We start from the raw sequence: 23,362 nt of genomic DNA, 5'->3' as shown, positions 1-23,362 counted from the left end.
TTTCATTCAACAGAAGCGTATTTTTGGCGACCGTACCTAGTGAAGTAAATGGAGGGAAAAAAACATCGTGTATCCCATTTGGACGAATCATCTACGTTGGCAAAAGTCTTACACGTAGGTACAAAAAAAAAAGAGAAAAAAGATGAAGAGCAAAAAAATGTATAAGGCAATGGGAAAAAAGGAAAGTGTTTTTATTTTTACACAGGCTCTGGTATAGAATATGAACCATTTGAGAGCTAACTCTGGCGGCAAAAATGTATTATTTATCGCAATTTATAAATTTCAAGATACCTGAACCTGTACCTACCTATACCTATAAGTCTGCGTAGTTGTGGGTGGAGGAATGAGGGAGGGAGGGAGGGGGGTTAGTTCGAACGAAAATTCGATGTGATACAGGTGTTTGCGGAATTGTAAATAACGAAAAGTCTACAATACCGAGCGAGCTTTTTCTGCTTTATTTTTCGTCAGATATGGATAGTAAATATTGGCAAAGTAAACATCTTAGCAGCGTCGATAATGGTCGTCGTCGTGTATGCCGACGAGTTAAATAGATGAGAGAGAGAGAGAGCAAAGAGAGAGAGCGAAAAATACCCTCGCCAAAGTTGCAATATATACTTACTGCTAGCCGGTATCTCTCGTCTTCTTTCGAGATCTGCTTTATTGCCCACGAGTATCACTCCTTTCGAGGCCATGTAATCGTTTTTCCATAAATATAATAAAATATCTTCGGCCGTTTTGAACGATTGCGCGTCGATAATCGAATAAACAACCACGAATACGTCTACATTAAACGTGTAACAGAATGTTTCCACCTGAAATGATTAGATATACGAACGTCAAGTCGAGGGTATGGTGTGTATTCGAGCACAATAAATCATATAAGTAACTATTTCTATCTATCACGTCGTGTGGACCCGGATAGGGACACTTACCGACATCTCGGATGCTGGAATGTCGATTATATTGAATTCCGCCTCTTGCCCGTTTAACGATATACAAACGGTTTTTTGGCCGAATTCGTCATCTGTAAGCATCATGACAGGGTGAAGTTGACGTTATTTTCGGTTATAGTTGCAGAGGTAGCAAATTTTTTTTACTTGTTTTTGTCGAGTTGAAAAAAAAAATCTATTATACTCACCTAGAGATGTATCGTAAGCGCATATATATTCGGAGGTGGTAAACTGATAGGAAAGTGTTGTTTTTCCAACGTTCGCAGCTCCTAACATTCCAACTGTGAATGTTGGTACTTCGTTATTGCTCTCTTGCGAATTGGTTCTGCAAAAGCGATACAGTTTTTATATTAGTATGGACTATATGGATCTACTTTTTAAGACTCTGTAGGTACTCTTTTAAACAAGTTTTTATTTAGTATATTGGCGAAGTACAAATTAATGATGAGCAAGTGGGAGGCGAGAGAGAATATGTGTGGTTTTTTAAGAAGGTCACCTTAAACAAGTTACACGGGTAAGTATGTACTTGTACTACTTATTCAATACCCTTTTGTGGGAATACCCTCAGAATTGATCGTCTTTTTAAATCTGAGAGAATTTTTAACATCGTCATTTTAATAAAAGGGTCCACTATTGAGAGAAATTACGTATTTTCCTCGAAAGTGGCGAATTTTGATTCGATATTTCTCGTAAACAAATAAAAATGTCATATTTTTAAAATGATAAATTAATACTTCGGAGCATTAGAGCTCAATTTATTAATTGTGATCTGTCACGAGAAAACCAGCTGTCCAAAAAACCGATATCTTTTTTATGGTGGATATTAGTAGTACTTAAGGACTGTGGGGGTTGAAACGTTCACGAACGATTCTTTTGACCCTAAACCTGAGGTCAAAAAAATAGGGCAACTACAGTAAAAATTGAAAATTGTTTTTTTTTTTATTTTCTAGAAAGGTATGTTCTGGGGAGTCGAAATGCAAATTTTTGCAACAATCGGTCCACATTTGGAGGATTTGTGCCGCATTTTGAAATTTGAGTAAGGCTTGAGCTGAAAAAATCAACTCTTTTCACCTTGAACAAATTTGTTTAGAAACGTGATAAATTCAAAAATAATAACACTTATTCTTCATTAATAATTCATACTCGGGTAGTTTTTGCAACATTTTTGGCAAAAAATTCAAAAAAATCGAAAAAATTGATTTTGAGGAATTTTGATTATTGGACTTGGCAACCTTAAATGTAATGATTCTGAAAAAAAAATATCTGGTTATGTGGGGACTCATGGGGGCCAAAATTGGTGCAAGTTTCACGGACCTACAAATTTTAGATCGCCTGATACATAGACTCAAAACTTTGAATACCCTTCCTGTAAAATTTACGTTTTGGACACTAGGTTGGTTTTCTCGTGACAGATCACAATTTCAAAAAATTCAGTTGATAGAAATATACCTAACAGTAACCAAAACCATAAATAAAAGCTTGGTAAAAAGCTGTATGAAATGAAACTTTCAGCTGGCTTTCGACTTTTTCAAAATGAAACTTGACTAGCTTTTAAAGTTTTAACTTCCAAAATTTGGTGAAAAATATCAAACTTTCAGCTATCTTTTGGCTTCTGGCTTTCATCTAGGTTTCAGTCCCTGGTATTTTAGTCTTTTGGTTCGTCTTTTTGTGTAATGACAGGCATTTAGAAAATTCATGAGCTCAAAAAATGAAGTTGATGGTGAAGAATATCGAAAACAGTCGGCAGAAGTCAAGAGAAAGTCTAGGAAATTACAGCGAGGGAGCTGGGAAAATTTTATCACATTCCTGAACCATGGCACATACAAGTTATGGCCAAAGGTGTATCAGATCATAAGGAGAATTGACACAAATTTCAACGAAAAAGTGGGATTGCCAAAAATAAAAATCGACGATACAAAGGAATATTTTGAAGAACTCTGCAGTGATGAAAATGCACAAGATACAAAAATAGAAGGTGGAATCGGAGAAACAGAAGACAGCATATCATTTAAAGAGCTACAAGAAGTTCTGAAAACAGCGAAAAATGCAAAAGCTCCAGGAGAAGATGGCATACCAACAGCATTGTACAAATATGCAAGTGGTGAATTTAAAAGAAGACTGCTAGAATTCCTAAATAGGATGTACCAAGAAGAAAAGGTACCTGAAGAATTCAAAACAGCAATTGTAATACCACTGTTCAAGAAAGGTGATATGTCAAACCTGAAAAACTACCAAGGAATAAGTCTACTCAACACCTGCTACAAGATATATGCGAAAATACTGGTGAAATGACTAGCAGAACATGCAGGAGAAAAGATGTCAGAAAGTCAAAATGGATTTAGAAAAGGAAGATCCTGCACTGATGCAAGTTTTACAGTAAAACTATTTATGGAAAAAAGGATTGAATACAACCTAGAAACACGCATGTGCTTTATACACCAGGAAAAGGCATATGCCCGCGTAGCACAAGCGATGCCAAAGTCGATGGAAAAGACGAGATCTCTAATTCACCACTTGTCGACACGACATTTGTTGACACCAATGTTGATAAATGACTAGTGAGAAGTTGATATAAAAATTGACTGTCATCTCCCTGCATTTTTTGTCTCAACAAGGTCTAGACATTGGTGTCATTTTTTTTTAGTCTAAAAGAAGCAAATTTTGATTGAAAATGTGCAAAATGTGCCCAAAACTCTTTTTTTTAATTCAAGTTAAATTATTCTCAAAAATATTTCACCCTAAAACATTTTTTTGAAAGAAAAAAAGTTGCCCTGGGTAGGGATCGAACCATAGGTTGCCACACACTTCTGTCATGTTCTCTAACCACTAGACCATTGCCACTATTGAGTGGAGAGGCCTTAAAAGAATATTCAGTTTTAGTACGGGTACCAAGTCGGTCTATCATTTCAAAATCGCAGCCCAAAAGATATAGAATTTTCACGATATTCCCTCAAAAGGGGACCATTTCCCGATCCCAAAACCACCATTACATTTTTGAGATCAAATTGCAAAACCGATTCAGGGGCTCCCAAAGTAGTGAAAATTGAGCGCCTCTGTTGCCATCTGTCTCAGCCAATAAATCCTGACAAAATGGGAGTAAGGGGCTGGTTGTGGTCTCAAATAACTCCTATTGGATCACCCTTGAAATCATCAAGTCATACTCAACATTTCAGTGGTCCCCAAAGTTGAACTTTTAAATTTCAAGTTTTTCAAGTCACGCATTCAAACGAATATTGTCGGTAAATGAATTTTGCAATAATTGAAAAATATTTCAAATAAAAATGCCGATGTGATGTAGCAAAATTTCATTTGAACCTGAATTTGCATTTCTTACACAGTTTTGAGCTGTGAATCACCACTGGTAATTTCAATGAAGGCTGAATTTTTTTGAAAGTTGAACCTTCAAGAAATTCACCCTTCAAAAATCCCACCCTACAAAACTTACAACCTTCAAATTCAACCTTCAAAACTTGCTTCAATCTTAAAACTTTCAACCTTCAAAATTTTCAACCTTTGTCACTTTCAACCTTCACAAATTTCAACCTTCACCACTTTCACCCTCCAAAAAATTTCAACCTTCAACTAAAATTTTTCAAGTTAAAATTTTTCGGGGTTAAAATTTTTCAGGTTGAAAATTTTTTAGGTTGAAAAATTCTCTCTTTGAAACTTTTAATCTACAGGGTGCGGCAGAGAAACCGAACGTATTTTAAATCGCAATTGCGCCTTATGTATGTGAGTTAGAGAAACGAACAACCCGGCATTGGAAAGAGAAAAAAAGAACAATTTTTTTGGTAAAAAAATTTATTTCGATAGCTCAGTCGCTTTATTAATAAAATCGGTCAAAAGAATACCCTTATTTTGGAAATCTTGCAACAAAATTTTTGTACACTTTTTCCAACATGGACATCGGAATATTGTTAAAATGATGTCTAATCGGAGTTTTCAACTCCTCCAGATCACGTGGTTTAATTACATGCACCTTCGACTTCAGATACCCCCATAAAAAGAAATCACAAACTGAAAAATCGGACAAGCGCGACAGTCAGACAAAATTGGCATAACTCAAAATGAACTGGTTACCAAACGTCTGACGTAAACAAAATCATTGTTTTGTCAGCTGTATGGCACGTCTGGCCGTCCTGTACACCCTTCCTCGCCAATTCAAACCCAGAGAACTCGTTTTGGCATCTCCTGGTTGCGTTTGCGTGTATGCAGGCGGAACAACTCGGACTTTTCATTAACCCTTCACGAACAAATCGGATTACCATGAGGTTTTCACGGACTTCTGCATACCAGAAGGATTTTTTACACACAGAGCCAGTTTCTACGAAGTTTTTGACCCAATATCTCTACATTTTTTTCGAAAAAAAAAAGATTTTTTACGATCAATTGCGGAATATTTTCAAAATTCGCGAACTGTAAAAATCTGAAAATCATTATTACAAAAAAAGCACTCAACCGCATAAGCGTGCTGTTCGGCCGACGAGTCCTCCATGATAGTTTGTTATGATACTAAAAAAAATGTTCTTTTTTTCTCTTTCCAATGCCGGGTTGTTCGTTTCTCTAACTCGCATACAGAAGGCGCAATTGCGATTTAAAATACGTTCGGTTTCTCTGCCGCACCCTGTACAAAACTTTCAACTTTCAGAAAATTTCAACCTTAAAAAATTTCAACGTTCAAAAATTCAACCTGCAACTTTGAAGGTTGGAATTTTGGAGGTTGAAAGTGGTAAAGGTTAAAGGTTTTAAAAGTTGGAAGTTTTGAAGGTTAAAATTTTTGAAGGGCAAATTCGACTTTCCAAAAATTTGTCCTTCAAAAATTTTAACCAACAAACGTTCAACTTTCAGAAAATTTCAACCTTCAAAAATTCAACTTTCAAAGTTGAAGGTTGAAATTTCTGAAGGTTGAAAGTAGTGATGGTTGAAAGTTTTGACGGTTGCAAGTTTTGAAAGTTGAAAGTTTGTAGGTTGAAGTTTTTGAAGGGTGAATTTTTTGAAGGTTTAACTTTCAAAAAAATTCAGCCTTCATTGAAATTACCAGTGCTGATTTCGGTGTTGACATAATTGCACTAAAATGGCGCTTAAAAGACATAAATAAATATCTTTTAAGCGCGGCGTATTATACGGGAGGTGAAAAGTACTCACCAACAAAACAGACAAACAGACAAACAGACAAAAAGACTGAAAGACTTAAAGACTAAGTGAATAAATGAATGAATGCATGAATTAATTTCAAAAATATAAGAAAAAGAAATGAAATAAAATTTCAGTAAGTATTGAAATAAAATATATTTTGAAATTTTAGTATTCAGTTCAGTTCAGTTCAGTTCAGTTCTGTACTGTATTCTGTCCAGTTCAGCATTCAGTTACGTATTCTGTCCAGTTAGTATGTAGTTCGCCAGGGATTGATTTTCACTCCGCAAATGGATCAGATTTCCGATTGGTAGTCTCAGAGATTAACTTACTAAGATTTTATTTCATTAAAAAAGGGACACCAATAAGGCAAAAAAAAACTAGACAGCTGCGCTTAGCGCAGCTGCAATAGTGTGCGTAGCCTATTTAGTTAGGTAACAACGTGGTTTCGAAAAAAAAAAACAGAACAAAATTTCAAAAAAAGACGCAACTACGAAAAAAATCACAACGCGACTTTAAAATAATAAGCACAATAGCGATTTTGAAAAAAAATCACCCCACAATTTTGAAAAAAAGCACAACGCAAATTTCGAAAATAGAACGCGATTTTGAAAAAAAATCACAACACGATTTTGAAAAAAAAGCACAACACGATTTTGAAAAAAAAGCACACCGCGATAACGCGATATTGAGAAAGTATGCGCAACGCGATTTTGAAAAAAAACAACGCAATTATGGGAAAAACGCAATTTTGAGAAAATGCACAACGCGATTTTGGAAAATGTGATTATGAAAAAAAAAGCACAACACGATTTTGAAAAAAAACGCGACTTTAAGAAAAAGCACAACGCGCTCAACGCAATTTTGAAAGTAAAAAAACCTAATTTTGAAAAAAAAAACTCAATTTTGGAAAAAGCACAACACAATTCTGAAAAAACTGCGCAACTCGATTTTGAAAAAGCACAACGCGATTTTGTAATAAAAGCACAACGCGATTTCGAAATGAAAACGCAATTTTTAAAAAAAGCACAACACGATTTTCGAAAAAACGCGATTTTGAGAAACAGCACGTAGCAATTTGGGAAAACGCGATTTCGGAAAAAAAGCACCATGAGATTTTGGAAAAAAAAGCAAAACGCGATTATGAAAAAAAAGCACTATGTGATTTCGAGAAAAAACAGCACAACGCGATTTCAAAAAAAAGTACAACGGGAGTTTTAAAAAAAGCACTACGCGATTTCTAAAAAAAAAAGCACAATGCGATTTCTAAAAAAAAGCACAACACGATTTCAAAAAAAAAGCACAACGCGATTTTGAAAAAACAGCACAACGTGATTTTGGAAAGAAAAGCACAACGCGATTTTAAAGAAAAAGCACTACGCAAATTTTGGGGAAAAAACGCAATTTTGAAAAAAATGCACAACGCGATTTTGGAAATGAGAGCACAACGCGCAAAAAAAAGCACAATGGGATTTCAAAAAAAAGCACAACGCGATTTTAAAGAAAAAGCACTACACAATTTTGAAAAAAAAACGAGATTTTGAAAAAAATGCACAACGCAATTTTGGAAAGAAGAGCACAACACGCAGAAAAAAGCACAACGCGATTTCAAAAAAAAAGCACAACTCGATTTAAAAAAAACACGAGATTTCAGGGAAAAAAAGCACAACACAATTTTGGAAAGAAAAGCACAACGCGATTATGAAAACAAAAGCACAACCCGATTTCTGAAAAAAAAGCACTACTGGATTTCAAAAAAAAAGCAAAACCCAATTTTAATAAAAAAACAAGAGATTTCGGAAAAAAAGCACAACGCGATTATGAAAAAAAAGCACAACCCGATTTCTGAAAAAAAGCACAACACGATTCCAGAAAAAAAAGCACAACAGGATTTTTAAAAAAAGCACCATGCGATTTCAAAAAAAAAAGCAGAACGCGATTTCAAAAAAAAGCACCACACAAGTTCGGAAAAAAGCACAACATGATTTTGAAAAAAAAGCTCAACGTGATTTTGAAATGAAAAAGCACAACGCGATTTTAAAAAAACACCACACTATTTTGAAAAAAAGCACAACGCGATTTTAATTAAAAAACGCGAGATTTCAGAAAAAAAAGCACAGCGCGATTTTGAAAAGAAAGCGCAACGCAATTATGAAAAAAAAGCACAGCCCGATTTCTAAAAAAAAAGCACAACATGATTCCAGAAAAAAAAGCACAATGTGATTTCAAAAAAAAAAAAAAAACGTGTTTTCAAAAAAAAGCACACTGTGATTTTGAAAAAGATTTTGAAAAAAAAGCGCAACGGGAATATGAAAAAAAAGCACGACCCAATTTCAGAAAAAAAAAGCACAACCCAATTTCAAAAAACAGCACAATGGGATTTTTTAAAAAAAAGCACCACGTGATTTCAAAAAAAAAGCACTACGCAATTTCGGAAAAAAGCACAACGCAATTTTGAAAAAAAAGCTCAAAGTAATTGTGAAATAAAAAAGCACAACGCGATTTAAAAAAAAACACCACACAATTTCGGAAAAAAAGCACAACGCGTTTTCAAAAAAAAAGCACACCGTGATTTTGAAAAAAAAGCACAACGCGATTATGAAAAAAAAAACAAGGTGAAAACAAAACGCGATTTTGAAAAAAAGCACAACACGATTTTGATAAAAGCACAATGCAATTCTGAAAGTTCAAAAGCTCGAAAACACAACGCGATTAAAAAAGCACTATAAGATATCAAAAGCACAACGTAATATTGAAAGCACTATACGCAAAAACGAAAGCTCGAAAGCACTATGCAACATGAAATGCACAGCACAATACCGAAAGCTCGAAAGTATAACGCGACACGGATAGAACTTCTCTGGAGCACAGCCAAAGCGCAAATGACTGGTGGGATTTGGTTACTAAGGGTAGCCACCTGCTTTCATTGTCTAGGTACTAAAGGTGTGTAAATGAAACACCTGCAGGTGCTCTAAAGACCTTTCTCAAAATTGAACAATAGAGAAATGTTTGAAATTGAACAAAGGGAAAGATAACACTGTAGATAAGAATATTTTAGGACACCTGCAGTGTTACATTTTAAAACAGATGTCGGCGCCGCTTTTGATACCTTTCTCATTGTTCAATTTTGAAAATTTAAAGGCTCTTCAAAAATAAATTTTTACCACCCGTTGTGTTCGCTCAATTCAATAAAAACCGGCAGATAAGTGAACATAAAGGGTGTCGGCTTGGCTTTTGATAAATATAACACCAGAGGGGTCGGCTTCCCTTTTGATAAAATCTTTTCTATTGTTCAATTTTGAAAAATAAATTCGAAAATTGAACAATAGAAAAGATTTTAGAACCCCTGTGGTGTTACATAAATTTTGAAATTTAACTGACGGCGGCTTCGCTTTTGTCGGCGTCCCTTTTGATATGGCCCTTCTCCCCTTTTTATTCTTTTTTTGGTACAAATTTTCGTAATTAATTGCAATTACTCAAGAAGCTAATTGAGTAATTGCAATTATAATTACGGCGTTCCATGCCTCACGTTAGACCACATCTACGTGTGAAAATTTCAAGAAAATCGGCCCCTCCATCTAAGAGAACATTCGTTCCAAAGAATTTTTTCATTTTCAGACCGAAACTAATAGTGTGCTACGCACACTAAAAAAATCCAATCACAATTTAGGAATCAGTCAAATTACTGGAAAATCAGATTTGAATAATAAGTTTTTTGAATAGGCTGTGAAAAAAAAACAAGACTGCTCAACGCATATCATCCGCTTTTTAACTAAAATTTTACAAAAAAATCGTGTGAAAAAATACCTTCAACTGTCATCGAGGCGAGAAAAATTTGAAAATGGCAGGTTGAATTCGGAGTAAGTATAATCATTCGAAATGGATCATTAACATATCAACGCACAAAAGGGATTACCTTGGAAACAATTAACACCCTCAAGCTGGCAGGGTACCCTGTAACTTCGCTGCCATTCAATAATACGAGCGTCGTTAAAGTCAGACTGAACTTCATAAATTTCAAACGACTAAACTACCTATACCTACTACGCAACATTTTCCCATAATTTCTCTTTCTACTTATTCTACGCATTTTAGCCAAATTTCACAAACGTCTGATTGATTCGTATAAATATACCAAACCTACCCAGCGCGCGCGTAAGAATTTACAGCACATAACGAGCATCTTAAAATTTAATCCTACATTTTGATTTATTCGCATTGGTGAACACCGAATAGCATAGGCGGAATTCGACATCGATAAAGGTAATCCTTTGGCAACATGTTTAAATGGTTTATACATTGCTTTCGTTCAAAGTACCAATTCAACGCGGATTAACTCAAACTGAATGACATTCCGGTAGGAAAAACGTCAGTTAAAAGGAAAAGTATTAGGTTTTCGTAGCTCTCTGGCTTTTATAAAAGTTTTTCATCCGCGTTACTCGTATATATATACCTACTAATGACAGCCCATATATATGATTGACCAATATAAAGACTTTTTAGATTGACACAAAAGGCGTTTTTTCTCCGGTATATACTTTTCAAAAACCAACATCATACTGGAATCATTAATAATAGTGTAGCATTCAATTAATGGGTAATTTTTCAAATTATATGTGACATACTCCTTACAGTATAGGCTCGAATTGCGCCATTACACATAAATCATTATTAGGTACGTAGAGAAAATTGAAATTTCCAGCAACGACGACCGACGTTTATTTTATGCGTTGATATAAGGTGAGCAGCGTTATTATGGTGATCGAGAAAGGTCGTTTTTGCACTTTCCGCAACGTGTACGAGTAAATCCGACCGACTCATTTCCTTCGTCGAATGAACCAGCAGCACGCATTTTCGCTATGTAAACATTATTGCGCACAAACGGAATTTATTTTCCAATTCAGAAAATTTCGTACTCGTATCTTCGATAAATTAAGAAATATCGCTTTCGCCATCTTAATTAACGTGTTTTTTTACCAGACGCGAATACGAGCAAAGAGAAAACAATACTCGATGTCGATGGTTTCGACAATATAAGACGTAATAAAAGAAAAATACTAATGGGTATTCGAGAAGAAGGAAATGTTTGCGGTACGCGTGGCAAAATACGAGTATCACGTATGAAGGTAATAATTAAAAGCGAGCTTTATCCAAAGGTGAAGGTGCAAAGACCCTGGAATGAATCAAATGCGCAAAACTCTCCGATAACGACGAATAACAGAATAAAATACTCGTATCTAACCAACGCCTGTAGGATTTTAAGAAATGAGTTTTCGTCGCGAGTATCTCATAAATATTAATATCGCACCGAATGGCATCGTGAAACTGTATACGAGCTCTTTATATATTGCGAAACCAGAGAATATTTGCGGTTTCCTTCTACACCTTTGGCTTTGCCCATGCTGTATTATTTTTCGGTAAACAACGAAATTACACTGCCTACCATTTTTGAGTAGGTATGTTACAAGTTATATGTGAACGTTTACTTTTACTGGGTGATCTTTCAAAAAATATGATCAATTGGAATTGCCGAAAGTTTATCAATGCCAATGACAGCTGTTTTAATGCGGTACTTTGCTGATACAGATTGTAATTTAATACGTACACGATTTCATGTCGACGTCATTTTGATCCAGTACAATAGTTATTGTTTGACAGCTTCTAAAGCGGGGAAAGGGGTAAGTATTGAATTTTTTCTCATTATAGAAATTAATTTTCAACGCGATTCCCCTCATCATCTCTCCTTCTCGTCCTCATCCGCCTCAAAAAATTGGGTTCGAAAGAAAGAAAGTGAGAACAGGCGGTAAGAAAGATCGTTGTCATCGTTTCCTTATAAGCGGTAGGCTTGTTGGCCTGTCTACTATAGTGTGGAACTTGCTGAGGATGAGCCTGAGGTATCTGTGAGTTTCTTCCTTGGTCTCCCTCTGCATTTTTTCCCCGTTAGTGTACATTAGAGGACTTGTTTTGGCGATCTTGTTTCCTGCATCCTTTCGACATGATTTCTCCAATCTTTCCTATACGTACTTTTTTATCTTCTTCATGACTGGCTTCACCCCGAGATCTGCTGTTATTTTCTCGGATGGGACTCTGTCTCTGAGAGTCATCCCTGCCGTTCTCCTTATGAATTTCATCTCCACTGCCGTTATTCTTCTTTTATTAGATTTCTTCAGTGTCCATACTTCGCTTCCATGAGTCATCATCGGTATTGTAAAGGTATTATACACCTTCAATCTTGTTTCTTTTCACACCTTACTGCTTCTCAGGGTCCTATATATCAGTACACTGACTCTCAGGAACTTTGCAATCTTTCCACCAACATCTACTTCTCCCTGGTATGATATCATGTTTCCCAGGTATTTGAAATTTATTGACCTGTTCGATGATTTTTCCATTTATTACAATCTTGCTTCTTACTGGTTCTTCTCCTTTGAAAGACATTGTTTTTGTTTTCTCTTAGGATAATCTCATATCATATTTTTCCAATGCCTTTGTTAGATTGTACATTGATCTCTGTAGGTCATCTTCTGTTTCAGCTAGTACTGCTTGATCATCTGCGAATAGTACTGTTGATATTTTCTGCCTTTTGTCTGTTTTGATTCCTTTTGGTTTCATTTTCTGACATTCTTTTACCATGTGATCCGATGTACATGTTGAATAAAACACAAGAGAGTGGGCAACTCTGGCAAACTCCTCTGTTTATTTCTGCTTGTTTTGAGAGTTTAAAATTTCCAATTCGTACTCTTATTCTAGTGTTCCTATATGTGAGGGCGCATACGGAAAGGGACCTTATGACCAAAAAATCAATTTTCTTTTTTTTTGTCAAATTGAAAATATGATGCGCACATTCGAAATAAAAGTGTATTCGAACATATTAACACTAATACAAAGATATATACACGAAAATAAAATGGAATAAAATCACCATAATGCGAACGGAATCGTAAAACGGTAATAATTCGAATAGAAATCGGAGAATTCGAATAGAAAAATCTAAAAGTCACGATTGATGTTTTTTGACTTCTCGGAAATGTAAACGATACAATGTATCTCAATAATACAACGAATTACGAGTAATTACGAAGTAAATAAACGATTACAATGTATACGCGAATTTTTACATTATTTTCAACACTCTTCAAAAATCGAGTGGAACCCTCCACAGGCCCCAATTTTTATGATTTCATCAAATTTTCTTACTTTTAGGCGAAGCATGCATAAATTTATTAGGTACTCATAAAAATTGAAAAATGACGCAAAAAATTTGAAAAAAGAAGTAAAAACGCGTAAAAAATGAAAATTTTACAAAAACTTGTGACTTTAAATAGACATAAGTGGAAAGAATCATAAAAGATGTTTTCCAGCAGCAGAACCCGATTTCAGGACTCCTGGCAAGATGATCCATCAGTACAGACACCTAGCCACCGGTATCGACTTATGAAATGTATTTTTTAATAATATACCTATATAACTGATTTTTTTTTTGAAACTATATAAAAAACACAAGTTGAACCGAAAAACATTGCCACAATTGGCTGCAAATGATTTTTATCGAAATTAAGACTCTAAAATTCTTGATAATATCAACTGAATAGCTCACTATATCAACTTTGTAGTGCCTAATTTGACCAGTACAGGTCATTGCATGGAGGCCTGGAGGGGGTGGGTGAATGTGTGGTAGTATGTAGGACCCTCGAAGTTGGAATAGCCGTACATAATCTTACCTTAAAACTAGGGAAATAACGCAAAACTTTAAACCTCCCTCCTGTGAAATTTTACTTTTGGTCATATGGTCCCTTTCCGTATGCGCCCTCACATATATGCTGTTTATTACCTTTTGCCAGGGCTATATTATACCTACTGATAAATTTAAAAAAATTATCATCCATTTAGTTACTTATTCAAAAAAAAAAAATGCAAAAAATGAGAAATGATGGCGGTCAAAAGTGAAAATGAATTTTGATGATCTTGGCATTTAATAAATTCAAGAAATGAAATGAAGAGTGATATTCCAAAACTCGCTTTGTCCATTTTTATAGAAGTTGGGTTTTCAGCGGTACCTGGTAGATGAAGTAAGTATTAACTCACATTCCTACATCATCAACCTACCAAAATGAGGTGTTGAACTCACCTAAATAGCCAATTCACTCAAAATTAAAAAAAAAAAATAATGTTCCAAAACGCGCTTTGTCCATTTTTATTGAAATTTTTTTCAGCAGTATTCAGTGGATGAAGTGTATACTTACACTCCTACTTCATAAATTCACCCAAATAAAGTGTTAAACTTGCCTAAAAAGCCAATTTACCCGTTTAAAGGGAAACTGTTTTTCCTCTTTCCTGAAAAGTTGTGAAAATGGACAAAGCGAGTTTTGGAATAAGTATCACTCTTCAGTCTTCAAATAATAAAAATCGACTAAATGTCCTAAAATTTGTATTCTAGCGTTCAAAGTACATAGCTTAGATTATCACAATTTACCAAAAATTAATTTTAAAAATTGAATGTAATTCTTCGAAAATGCAGCACCTAACCTATTGTAAAAAATACCTAAAACAAAAAAAATGAAAAAAAAACAGCATAGCCTATTTGCAGTTTTGGAAAAAAATGTTGAAAAAAAAAGACAAAACAAACATTTTTTTTTTGTTTAAAACGTGGTTTAAAACTCCTGAATTCTCATGTGTTTTAAACGTGTTTTAAACATGTTTTACACACGTTTTAAACACAAAGTCATTTGTTTTGGATTCAGTTTTTTAAATACCTACTTATACAGTCATCAACTTTTAAGATACGACGTCATAAAATAGCTGTAAGGTCCAAGAAATATTAAAAAAATGCAGGAAGAAAAATGAAAATCTAAAAATTTAGTCAATTCAATTTCACTACTTTTTCAACAAGAAATGGAAAAAAACACTAGGAAATTGAGTTGAAAAAAATGTTTAGAACAAAAAAAAATTTGTAACTGAATTTTGTATTAAACACTGTCTGTTTTTTTCTCGACGTTCCATATGGTACTGTTTTAAACTGACAACACTGCAATTGAGCAAAGTTTTGAAAAAATACAAATAAGTACCTACTTAGATTTTGAAATGTGATGGAAACCGTTGAAATTTATTAAATGGAAATTGATGAAACATTCCAAAAATTAACCAAAACATTGAGAAAAATGCTCAAATATTGACATCAAAGTTGTTGAAAACTACCTATAAAAAATTGACTAGATTTATTCGAACTGTTAGGAGAATGAGAAAAATTCACATAAAGTGCATAGGTATTCTAAAAACTGTAAAAATGGTTTTTAAATGACCTGAAAGTAACGAAAATTGATGAAATTTCAGTGATTGCTGAATTACTCGTACAAAACATTGTTAATAAGTATTTGGCAAAAAATGTGGTTCGAACCATTTTTAAAAAATTGAAGTTGGAAACAAAAATGTTGAAAAAAAAATTATTAAAATTTTTTCATTGCTTGGAAAAATTATGTTTTTGGAATTTCTTGAGTTAGTTTTTCTATTCTAGGAAATGTTTGAATATTTGTTGAGCGTTCGATCCAAGCTCATTGAATTCCCTCCCTCTCCCCGCCCTGCTCTTGAAAATGCCCAAAAACCCCAAAAATTGAAATTACCATGTGACGCGTCATTTATTATAGATTTCTGAGTTGAAATATTCACTTATTTTGAGTATATTATGAACCCCAATTCCCCTCCAGCCACAGCCAATTTTGAAGAAGAAAAATCGAAAAATTACCAAAATCTGCTGTGATATGTAAGATTTTACTATCTAATTCGAGGTTTCTCAGTTCGCATTTTGAAGATACCTACGGGGAAATAGGAAACACCTAAACGTACCAACTTACGCGTGTGCGCGTGTTTTAATGCATGATTATTTCATGATTCATCGTAACCTGCTTCAAATTTCTCGTACGTCAATTTGTTTCTTTACTTTTTTACTCATTGAGCGAACACGAAATAGTAGGGTAGGGATTAATGGTTGATAATGCAAACACCGACACATGTAAGTATTACCACACGAATGAAATACGATAAGCTCGTCGAATTGAATTTGTAGATACCCGCGCTATAGTTTTTTTTCCTCTACGAACTCAACCTACAAAGATTTTTCAACATAGGTCTATCCCAGACCGAGTTAACGACAACTATTTATCTAAAACGCAAGAGAATTTAATTTGGAATTGTTTTACTCGCAGGTGATTTCTCAAACTGACAACTTTTTTAAACTTGGTAAAAACTTTATCGAAACCGACTGCGACTGCGGGAGGCTTTAATCGGTACCATTTTGGTAGGTTTATCTCACCAAATACAGTATACTAACACGGCCACTTTTTTCTTCTCCGAGTACCTTGTAAATTGTTGGTAAACGATGTTAAGTTACATCATTATTGGAGAGAGTGGTTCGAGTTTGATAACTACCTATTTGGGTCAATGTTGCTATTGGTGACCGTGAAAATTTTTCCTTTTATCGAAATTTTTCACTCGATGTTTTGCGAAAACGTACTTGGAAATGTTTCCAGCCTACTGCACAGATGGTTGAATCGAATGGACTTGGACAATTTATTTCTACTATATTGTTAAAATTTCGTTACAACTTTTACTATGTTTTTTCCCTCGAGGAAACGCGAGTTAGTTTAGAGTAGATTGAATGGAAGAGAAAGCGTGAAAAATTATTTTGATTCGGTTGAAATTGTCGGGTTGTTTTGTCATTTGCCCTTTTCAAGTTGAATTTTTATCTGAAAGATTTCGACTTTATTTTCAATTTTAATTTCAAATAATCTTTATTTCAACTTAAGTAGATTTTAATTTTATTCTACAATGCTTCAATTTTTAGTTTTAATTTTGGATTCAGTTCTGATTTTAGTTTCAAATATAATTTGAGCTTAGTTTTCATCTTCAATGATCAGAATTATCATCTTGGTGAACATCATGTGTACCGAATATTTCATTCGGTATTCTACCATGGGAAAATTTCATTCTCTAATTTACATGTGCCATGAAAACCTATCGCGATACACTCGTTAAAATAACGGGCTAGTTTTTTTCACGACTTAGCTCATGGCTGACGTTTTCGTCGACGAATTTTATACACTCGTGTTTGATGATTTCTGTGAAAATCGAAATACGTACCTACTCAGGGATAACAACAAACGTAAAATAAAAATTTTTATATCCTTGCTGCGATACATTCGGCGTTTTTATTCGGTACGAAACGAAAATGTATCGCCAGGCTATCATTTTCCAAACTAGAAAAGCTTTTTTCCCATTCTCTCGATAGACTTGGTAAACAATAATCCATCATTTTGTTAATTACAAACGAGTTTTTGGATTGATAGATACGTATTTTAGAGTTGTATTTCTTTTAGTCGATTATTGCGTTGAACGGTGCCAATACATATATACAAAAGATTATCAGAAAGGGTCTCTTTACAAGCGTGTTGTTGTCGGTATTCACTATAGTAAGTAATGTACAATTCGTCTCGACTTCTCGGCCCTGCTGTATCAATTATTCAACGCAGCCATTAAGCTAAACCCCCGTCACGTTTGGTATTTACCCAGTGATCGTTTAATGTATTAATATTTCAGCGAGTACTTGTAGCTGGGCGTTTAACTTCTACAAAAGATATGTTTTTCCCCTCTCTCTAGAGTCATTTTCCAAGCTCGATGAATTCCGAAGCACTTATTACTCTCTGGAGGCATAGACCTACAAATTAGAATGCATTTACTTCTAATAGTGCTGAAATCGTTGCAGTATTTTTCAAACTCACCTTGGTAGTAACTTTGTTCAAGATTTATGAATGGTTTGGGTTATACTTAGTATTAAAAGGCTCGCAGTATACCTAAACAGCTACAACAGTAAAGTCTTACATAGCGCGTGGGAATTTTTTTCTGATATTTTTTTTTTACTTGGGTGCTCCACGTGATCCGATGGTGTAGTTACCATTAACGAATTTCTAACAAACTCGAATATTCTAAACGATGAAAAAACTTGCGAGTTATCTTCATTTCGTTGGTTTTTCATTTCTGAATGATGAAGCGACGCGACGCCAGAGGAGGGAAGACTAAAAGTAAAAGTGAAAACTACCTACATTAGAAGGGGATGTTCAGAAGGGAGATGTATTTTTCGAGCGTCCTGATTTAAATTGTCTTTCACTTCTCTTTTTTTTCTGAAGATTTTGATTTTTTTTTCAATATCTTTAGAATGTTTTGACTGATATGTGAATGAGGGTAAATAAGTTGAAGATTTAGACGCTTTTAATTTTTTCTTTATTTTACAATATGTCTTTCTTTTCCTGGAATGCATTTTTTAGAGGAAATGTGGGGGTGTTTTTGTTGACCATTTTTTGTTCAAGAACTTTATTTTTGTTTAGAGGATTACTAAAATTTTGAAATATGGTCCGTTGGTCCCACAAACAGCTTTTGAATTGATATTTTGAGTCAAAACCCGTGTTTTCTGTTGAACATATCATAATTGAGAAACTTCATGTTTCCTCGTTCCCCTCCTTCCTAGTTTACTTTTTCATAATATGTAAGCACTCAAATTTTCTCAAGGATGGTATCTTAAACATTTACTTGTAGATCATCATCATCATCATTAAACTTTGACCCAGTGAGCTGTTCAGCCCGTCTGGGAAACTGTGGAAGAATTGCTTGCTGATGTGTCATCAAGTCTTTTCGTTGGTCTTCCTCTGCTCGATCCTGCCAGTTGGAGTGTATTATTTGACTTTACAAGGGGACCGTTCATTGATTGGCTCTGCTCCTAGCTCCTTTAGGATGTCTTCGTTGCTTTTCCTATCTCATCTCCTATATCCTGCCGTGGCTCACATGAATTTCACCCCACTTCTCCTTCATATCGCACCTCGGGAGTTATAAGGTCACATCTCAAAAATAACACTTTGAGTCGGGTATGCTGCTTAGATCATGTAAAAAATGCAAAGGGCCTAACTCAAAATTTCTATAACATTGCAAGTTGTTTGGAGTTATAAGGTCACATCTCAAAAAACTCTACCTTTTTTGAGCAAATTTCTTACATACAAAGTGTTAACAAATAGTTTTGATTGTTTTGAATGTTTGTCAGTTAGAAATAGTCACAAGGAGTGCATTTTTTATTAGTTTGTACCAAATGGAAATTTTTTTTTAAATTGATCACTTTACAGAAAAATGAATTTGCACAAAGCATGAAATTTTAGTTTTTTGAGAAAAACTCAAAAACTAAGCACTCTAGAAAAAAACTAACGACATTACGTCGATTCGAAATTTAATTCTCTACAACTTTGTTTTCATGAAATTTTTTTTGGACGCTTATTTCCGCCTCCAGATCACTTTTTATGAAAGGTTATAACTCAAAATGTTTTCCAAACATTAAAATATTTCCAATTTAAGATTTTATTTTTCAAAGTGTTCTTATGCTAAATGAAGGTAGGATACCAGGTCTTTAAAATGAGGTGCTATTCATTCCTCACAATTAATTAGGTATATGTTGATAAAAATAATGAATCAAGTTTTGAGGTTGCAGCTATGACATCCATCATGGGAAAATTGAATGTTATCTCTCTATATAGGCCACCACAAGGTAACATAGATGTATTTTTCAAAAAGCTAGAAACTGTGATGAAAATTGTATCCAAAAATGGTTTTCTCAACATTATAGGTGGTGATTTCAACATAAACACACTATCAAATAGCCAAGCTGCAACAACATTTCGGGATTTATGCTCTTGTTATAAAATGAACTTACTATGCAACAAACCTACAAGATCTAAAACTTGTTTGGACAATTTTCTGAGTAATATAGATGCCCCTTTTGGAATTGAAGTATGTAAAACACATATCTCAGATCATGAGGGAGTAATGTTCATGCTCAATATCTCTGAACAGGTACAAGAAGTAAATTATTTAAAACCTCAACAAAGATTAATAAATGATACCACTAGGGGAACTTTTCTCAGGTTACTTGAGGGAGAAAACTGGAGTAACTGCTGGAGTGAAACAGATACCATTAATTTAGCTTTTCAGAGTTTCCTAAATGTGTTCTTATCACACTATAATTTGTCATTCCAATTTGGTATAGTGAAAAGGAAACAAAAATTTTCTATAAAATTCCCCCTACCAACCAAAATTGAAATAAAAACTGTTAAGCAAAATTTAATGGACCTACATAGCATGAAGAAGACTTTTGACTCTCCATACCTGAAAGAAAAATATAAAATAACTAAACAAAAATATAAAACTTTGATTGAAAATGCAAAAAAATCTGCAAATGATAGAAAACTCCAAAATGCCAAAAACTTGAACAAAACATCCTGGGAACTTATCAAAACAAAAACAAAACATAACTGTATAGATTATATAATGGACCAAAACCGTATGGTAACCAATCCACTGGAAATTGCCTCTACCTTAAATAAATTCTTTTGTAATTTACCAAAGGTTGAAAACTTGAAAGATAATGAAAATCCCTTGAATAATTTAAACCCATCCAATAATTCCACATTCTTCATTGCACCAACAAATTCAGTTGAGGTTGTGAATGTAATTCACTCACTCAAAAATTCCTATTCAAAAGACTACCATGGGCTTGATACCTATATACTGAAAATAGCAGCGCCATACATTGCTGAACCATTAGCCAGCCTCTTCAACATGTCTGTTCAGGAAGGAGCCTTCCCTGATATCCTTAAGGTCAATATTGTGACACCTGTGTTCAAAAAGGGGGAAAGAAGTGCCATGAATAATTACAGACCCATATCTATAACATCAGTGTTTTCCAAAGTTCTAGAAAGCTTATTTTATAAACGTATATCTAAATTTTTCAGCGATAATAATCTGTTACACAGCTCTCAATTTGGATTTTGCAAAAATAAAAATACAACAGGTGCCATTTACCAACTTATTCACAATATCTTGGAAAATCTCCACAGCAAAAATGACATTATAGGGATTTTTTATGATCTTTCAAAAGCATTTGATATGATTAATCATGAAATATTGCTAGGTAAACTAGAAAAGTATGGCATTAGAGGGGTGGCTTTGGACTGGACCACATCCTTTCTCAAAAATAGAACTCAAATTGTTAAGATAGAAGATATAAATGGAGAATACCATTTCTCTGATCAATATCCAGTTGAGCAAGGAGTTCCACAGGGGTCAATATTAGGACCTTTGTTCTTTATCTACTATGTTAATGACCTTCCAAAAAATGTAAGGAGTAATCTGATCCTATTCGCAGATGACACTACAGCACTGATTCCTATGAATATGGGTATCTCAGTACAGCAGGTAGTGGATGATTTGGTAGAGTGGTTCAGAATAAATAAAATGAAATTAAATGTTGAGAAAACAAACCTGATATATTTTGGTCACAGCTCACAAAATTTAAATTTGGCACTGCCAATTACTAAAGTTGAAAGTCTAAAATTTTTAGGAGTATACATCAACTCCACTCTTACTTGGACTGATCACATAGACTATTTAGCTGGGAAGCTATCATCAATAAATTATCTCCTTTGGCAATTAAAAGGTGTCACCAATGTGCAAACATTAAAAATGGCATATTATGGAATGTTCCAGTCTAATATGTCATATGGCTTAGTGTTTTGGGGCGGTAATGTCAGTCTTATGCAGAGAATTTTTGTAATACAAAAACGAGCAATAAGAATCATCTATCGAATGCAAGTCACAGAATCATGCAAGACTATCTTTCTTTCAAATGAAATTTTAACCCTACCCTGCTTATACATATATCTGATATCCCAAATTGTGAAGAAAGGCATAGTGAAATTACATACCCCTCAACACAGTCATTATACTAGAAATAGCCAACAACTACATAGCACACAATTCAGGACTAAATTTCACCAAGTTAGTATAGACTTCATGGCTGCAAAAATTTATAACAAAATCCCAACTGAAATTAAAATTATCAATTGCACAAAATTATTTTCTAAAACTCTGAAAAAATGGCTACTAAAAAAAGCATTTTATTCAATAGATGAGTATATGGACACTGTTACATAACTGAGTACATTAGCAACTGAACTTTCAGCAACTACTTGTAATTTTGATTTATCATCTAGCGTCATTGTTTCTTTTTTTATTTTTATGTATAACCGATAATTTTTGGATGTTATGTGGTAAGGTGCACCGGGGGAAGTCAGAACGTTTTTTCACAATTTCAACTTTGATCAGCTGTTACTCTCGTACTAATGAACCAATATGGCTGAAATTTGGTACGTAGGTTCCCATAAGGGTTCCTAACCTATGGTAAAAATTTCAGCGTGATTGTCACAGTAGCTTTCGCACAATCGAATAAAATGTAACTTGTTCTGACTTACCCCGCTTTGGGGTAAGTCAGAAAATCTACAAAATTAATGGGTGATTTTAGGATTCGACCCTGATCGATGCGCAATATGTCAAATAATATGTTTTCGAGGTTGTAGAATCCGAATCTGGAGTTATTTTTTTTGTAGGAGTGGGGGGTGAGGCGTGGGGAGAGGGAAAATTTCAAAATTTTCCTACATTATCATGTAATATGTCGAATAGTATGTTTTCGAGGTCGTAGAATCCGAATCTGGAGTTACTTTTTTAGTATGAGTGGGGAGTGAGGCGTGGGGAGAGGGAAAATTTCAAAATTTTCCTACATTATCATGTGATATGTCGATTGATATGTTTTTGAGGTCGTATAATTCGAATCTGGGGTTATTTTTTTGCAGGGGTAGGAGGTGAGGGAAGGGGAGAGGAGAAATTTCAAATTTTGCCTATAATATTGTGTAACATGTTGATTGATATGTGTTCAAGGTCGTAGAATTCAAATCTTGAGCTAGTTTTTAGGGTTGAGTGCTATTCAAGTACGTTTGGGGAGAGGGGGGTTGTGGCCTACTGTGCCCCGTGCAAGTTGGAACAGTAATGAAATGAGCTAACTAATGATTATTTGAAATAACTTCCGCTCAAATACACAGATGTGTATGAAAATGGCGATTTGTAGAAATCTCCCCCTCCTGCCTATTATGACATTTTGGCTGTCATTGTGGTAACTTCAGAAAAACAATTCATCTGACAATTTATTGTAGAGTACAAAAATGTAATTGTAAAAAATTGAAAAACTCATGTTAGGAGAAAAAATAATCATCTTCTGAGAAAACAAAACAAAAAATCCCCAAAACAAAGTAACACCACTCCAAAATACACATCTGACATCATCCTGCAGAAAAGAACACATGATATTGCCTGATTGTATAGCATTTTTTTTTTCAAAACATGTTCTGAATTCTGATTTT

The 23,362-nt window shown here is 34.3% G+C and overlaps 1 protein-coding gene across 1 annotated transcript in view; it reads right to left on the bottom strand.

Annotated features, from left to right (window-relative positions):
* LOC135834756 (GTP-binding protein GEM-like) overlaps window positions 1–23,362 on the bottom strand; it is a 239,739-nt gene that overhangs the window by 13,195 nt on the left and 203,182 nt on the right. Inside the window, exons 3-5 of the mRNA XM_065348723.1 lie at window positions 1,139–1,275; window positions 933–1,024; window positions 620–812 (exon numbers count right to left, since the gene is read on the bottom strand). Of these exons, the coding sequence (XP_065204795.1) occupies window positions 620–812; window positions 933–1,024; window positions 1,139–1,275 (422 nt within the window). The remainder of the gene's footprint in view (window positions 1–619; window positions 813–932; window positions 1,025–1,138; window positions 1,276–23,362) is intronic.

This window comes from Planococcus citri, chromosome 2 (assembly GCF_950023065.1).
Source record: "Planococcus citri chromosome 2, ihPlaCitr1.1, whole genome shotgun sequence".
Classification (NCBI taxonomy): Eukaryota; Metazoa; Arthropoda; class Insecta; order Hemiptera; family Pseudococcidae; genus Planococcus; species Planococcus citri.
This window is presented reverse-complemented; position numbering and strand designations above follow the sequence as displayed.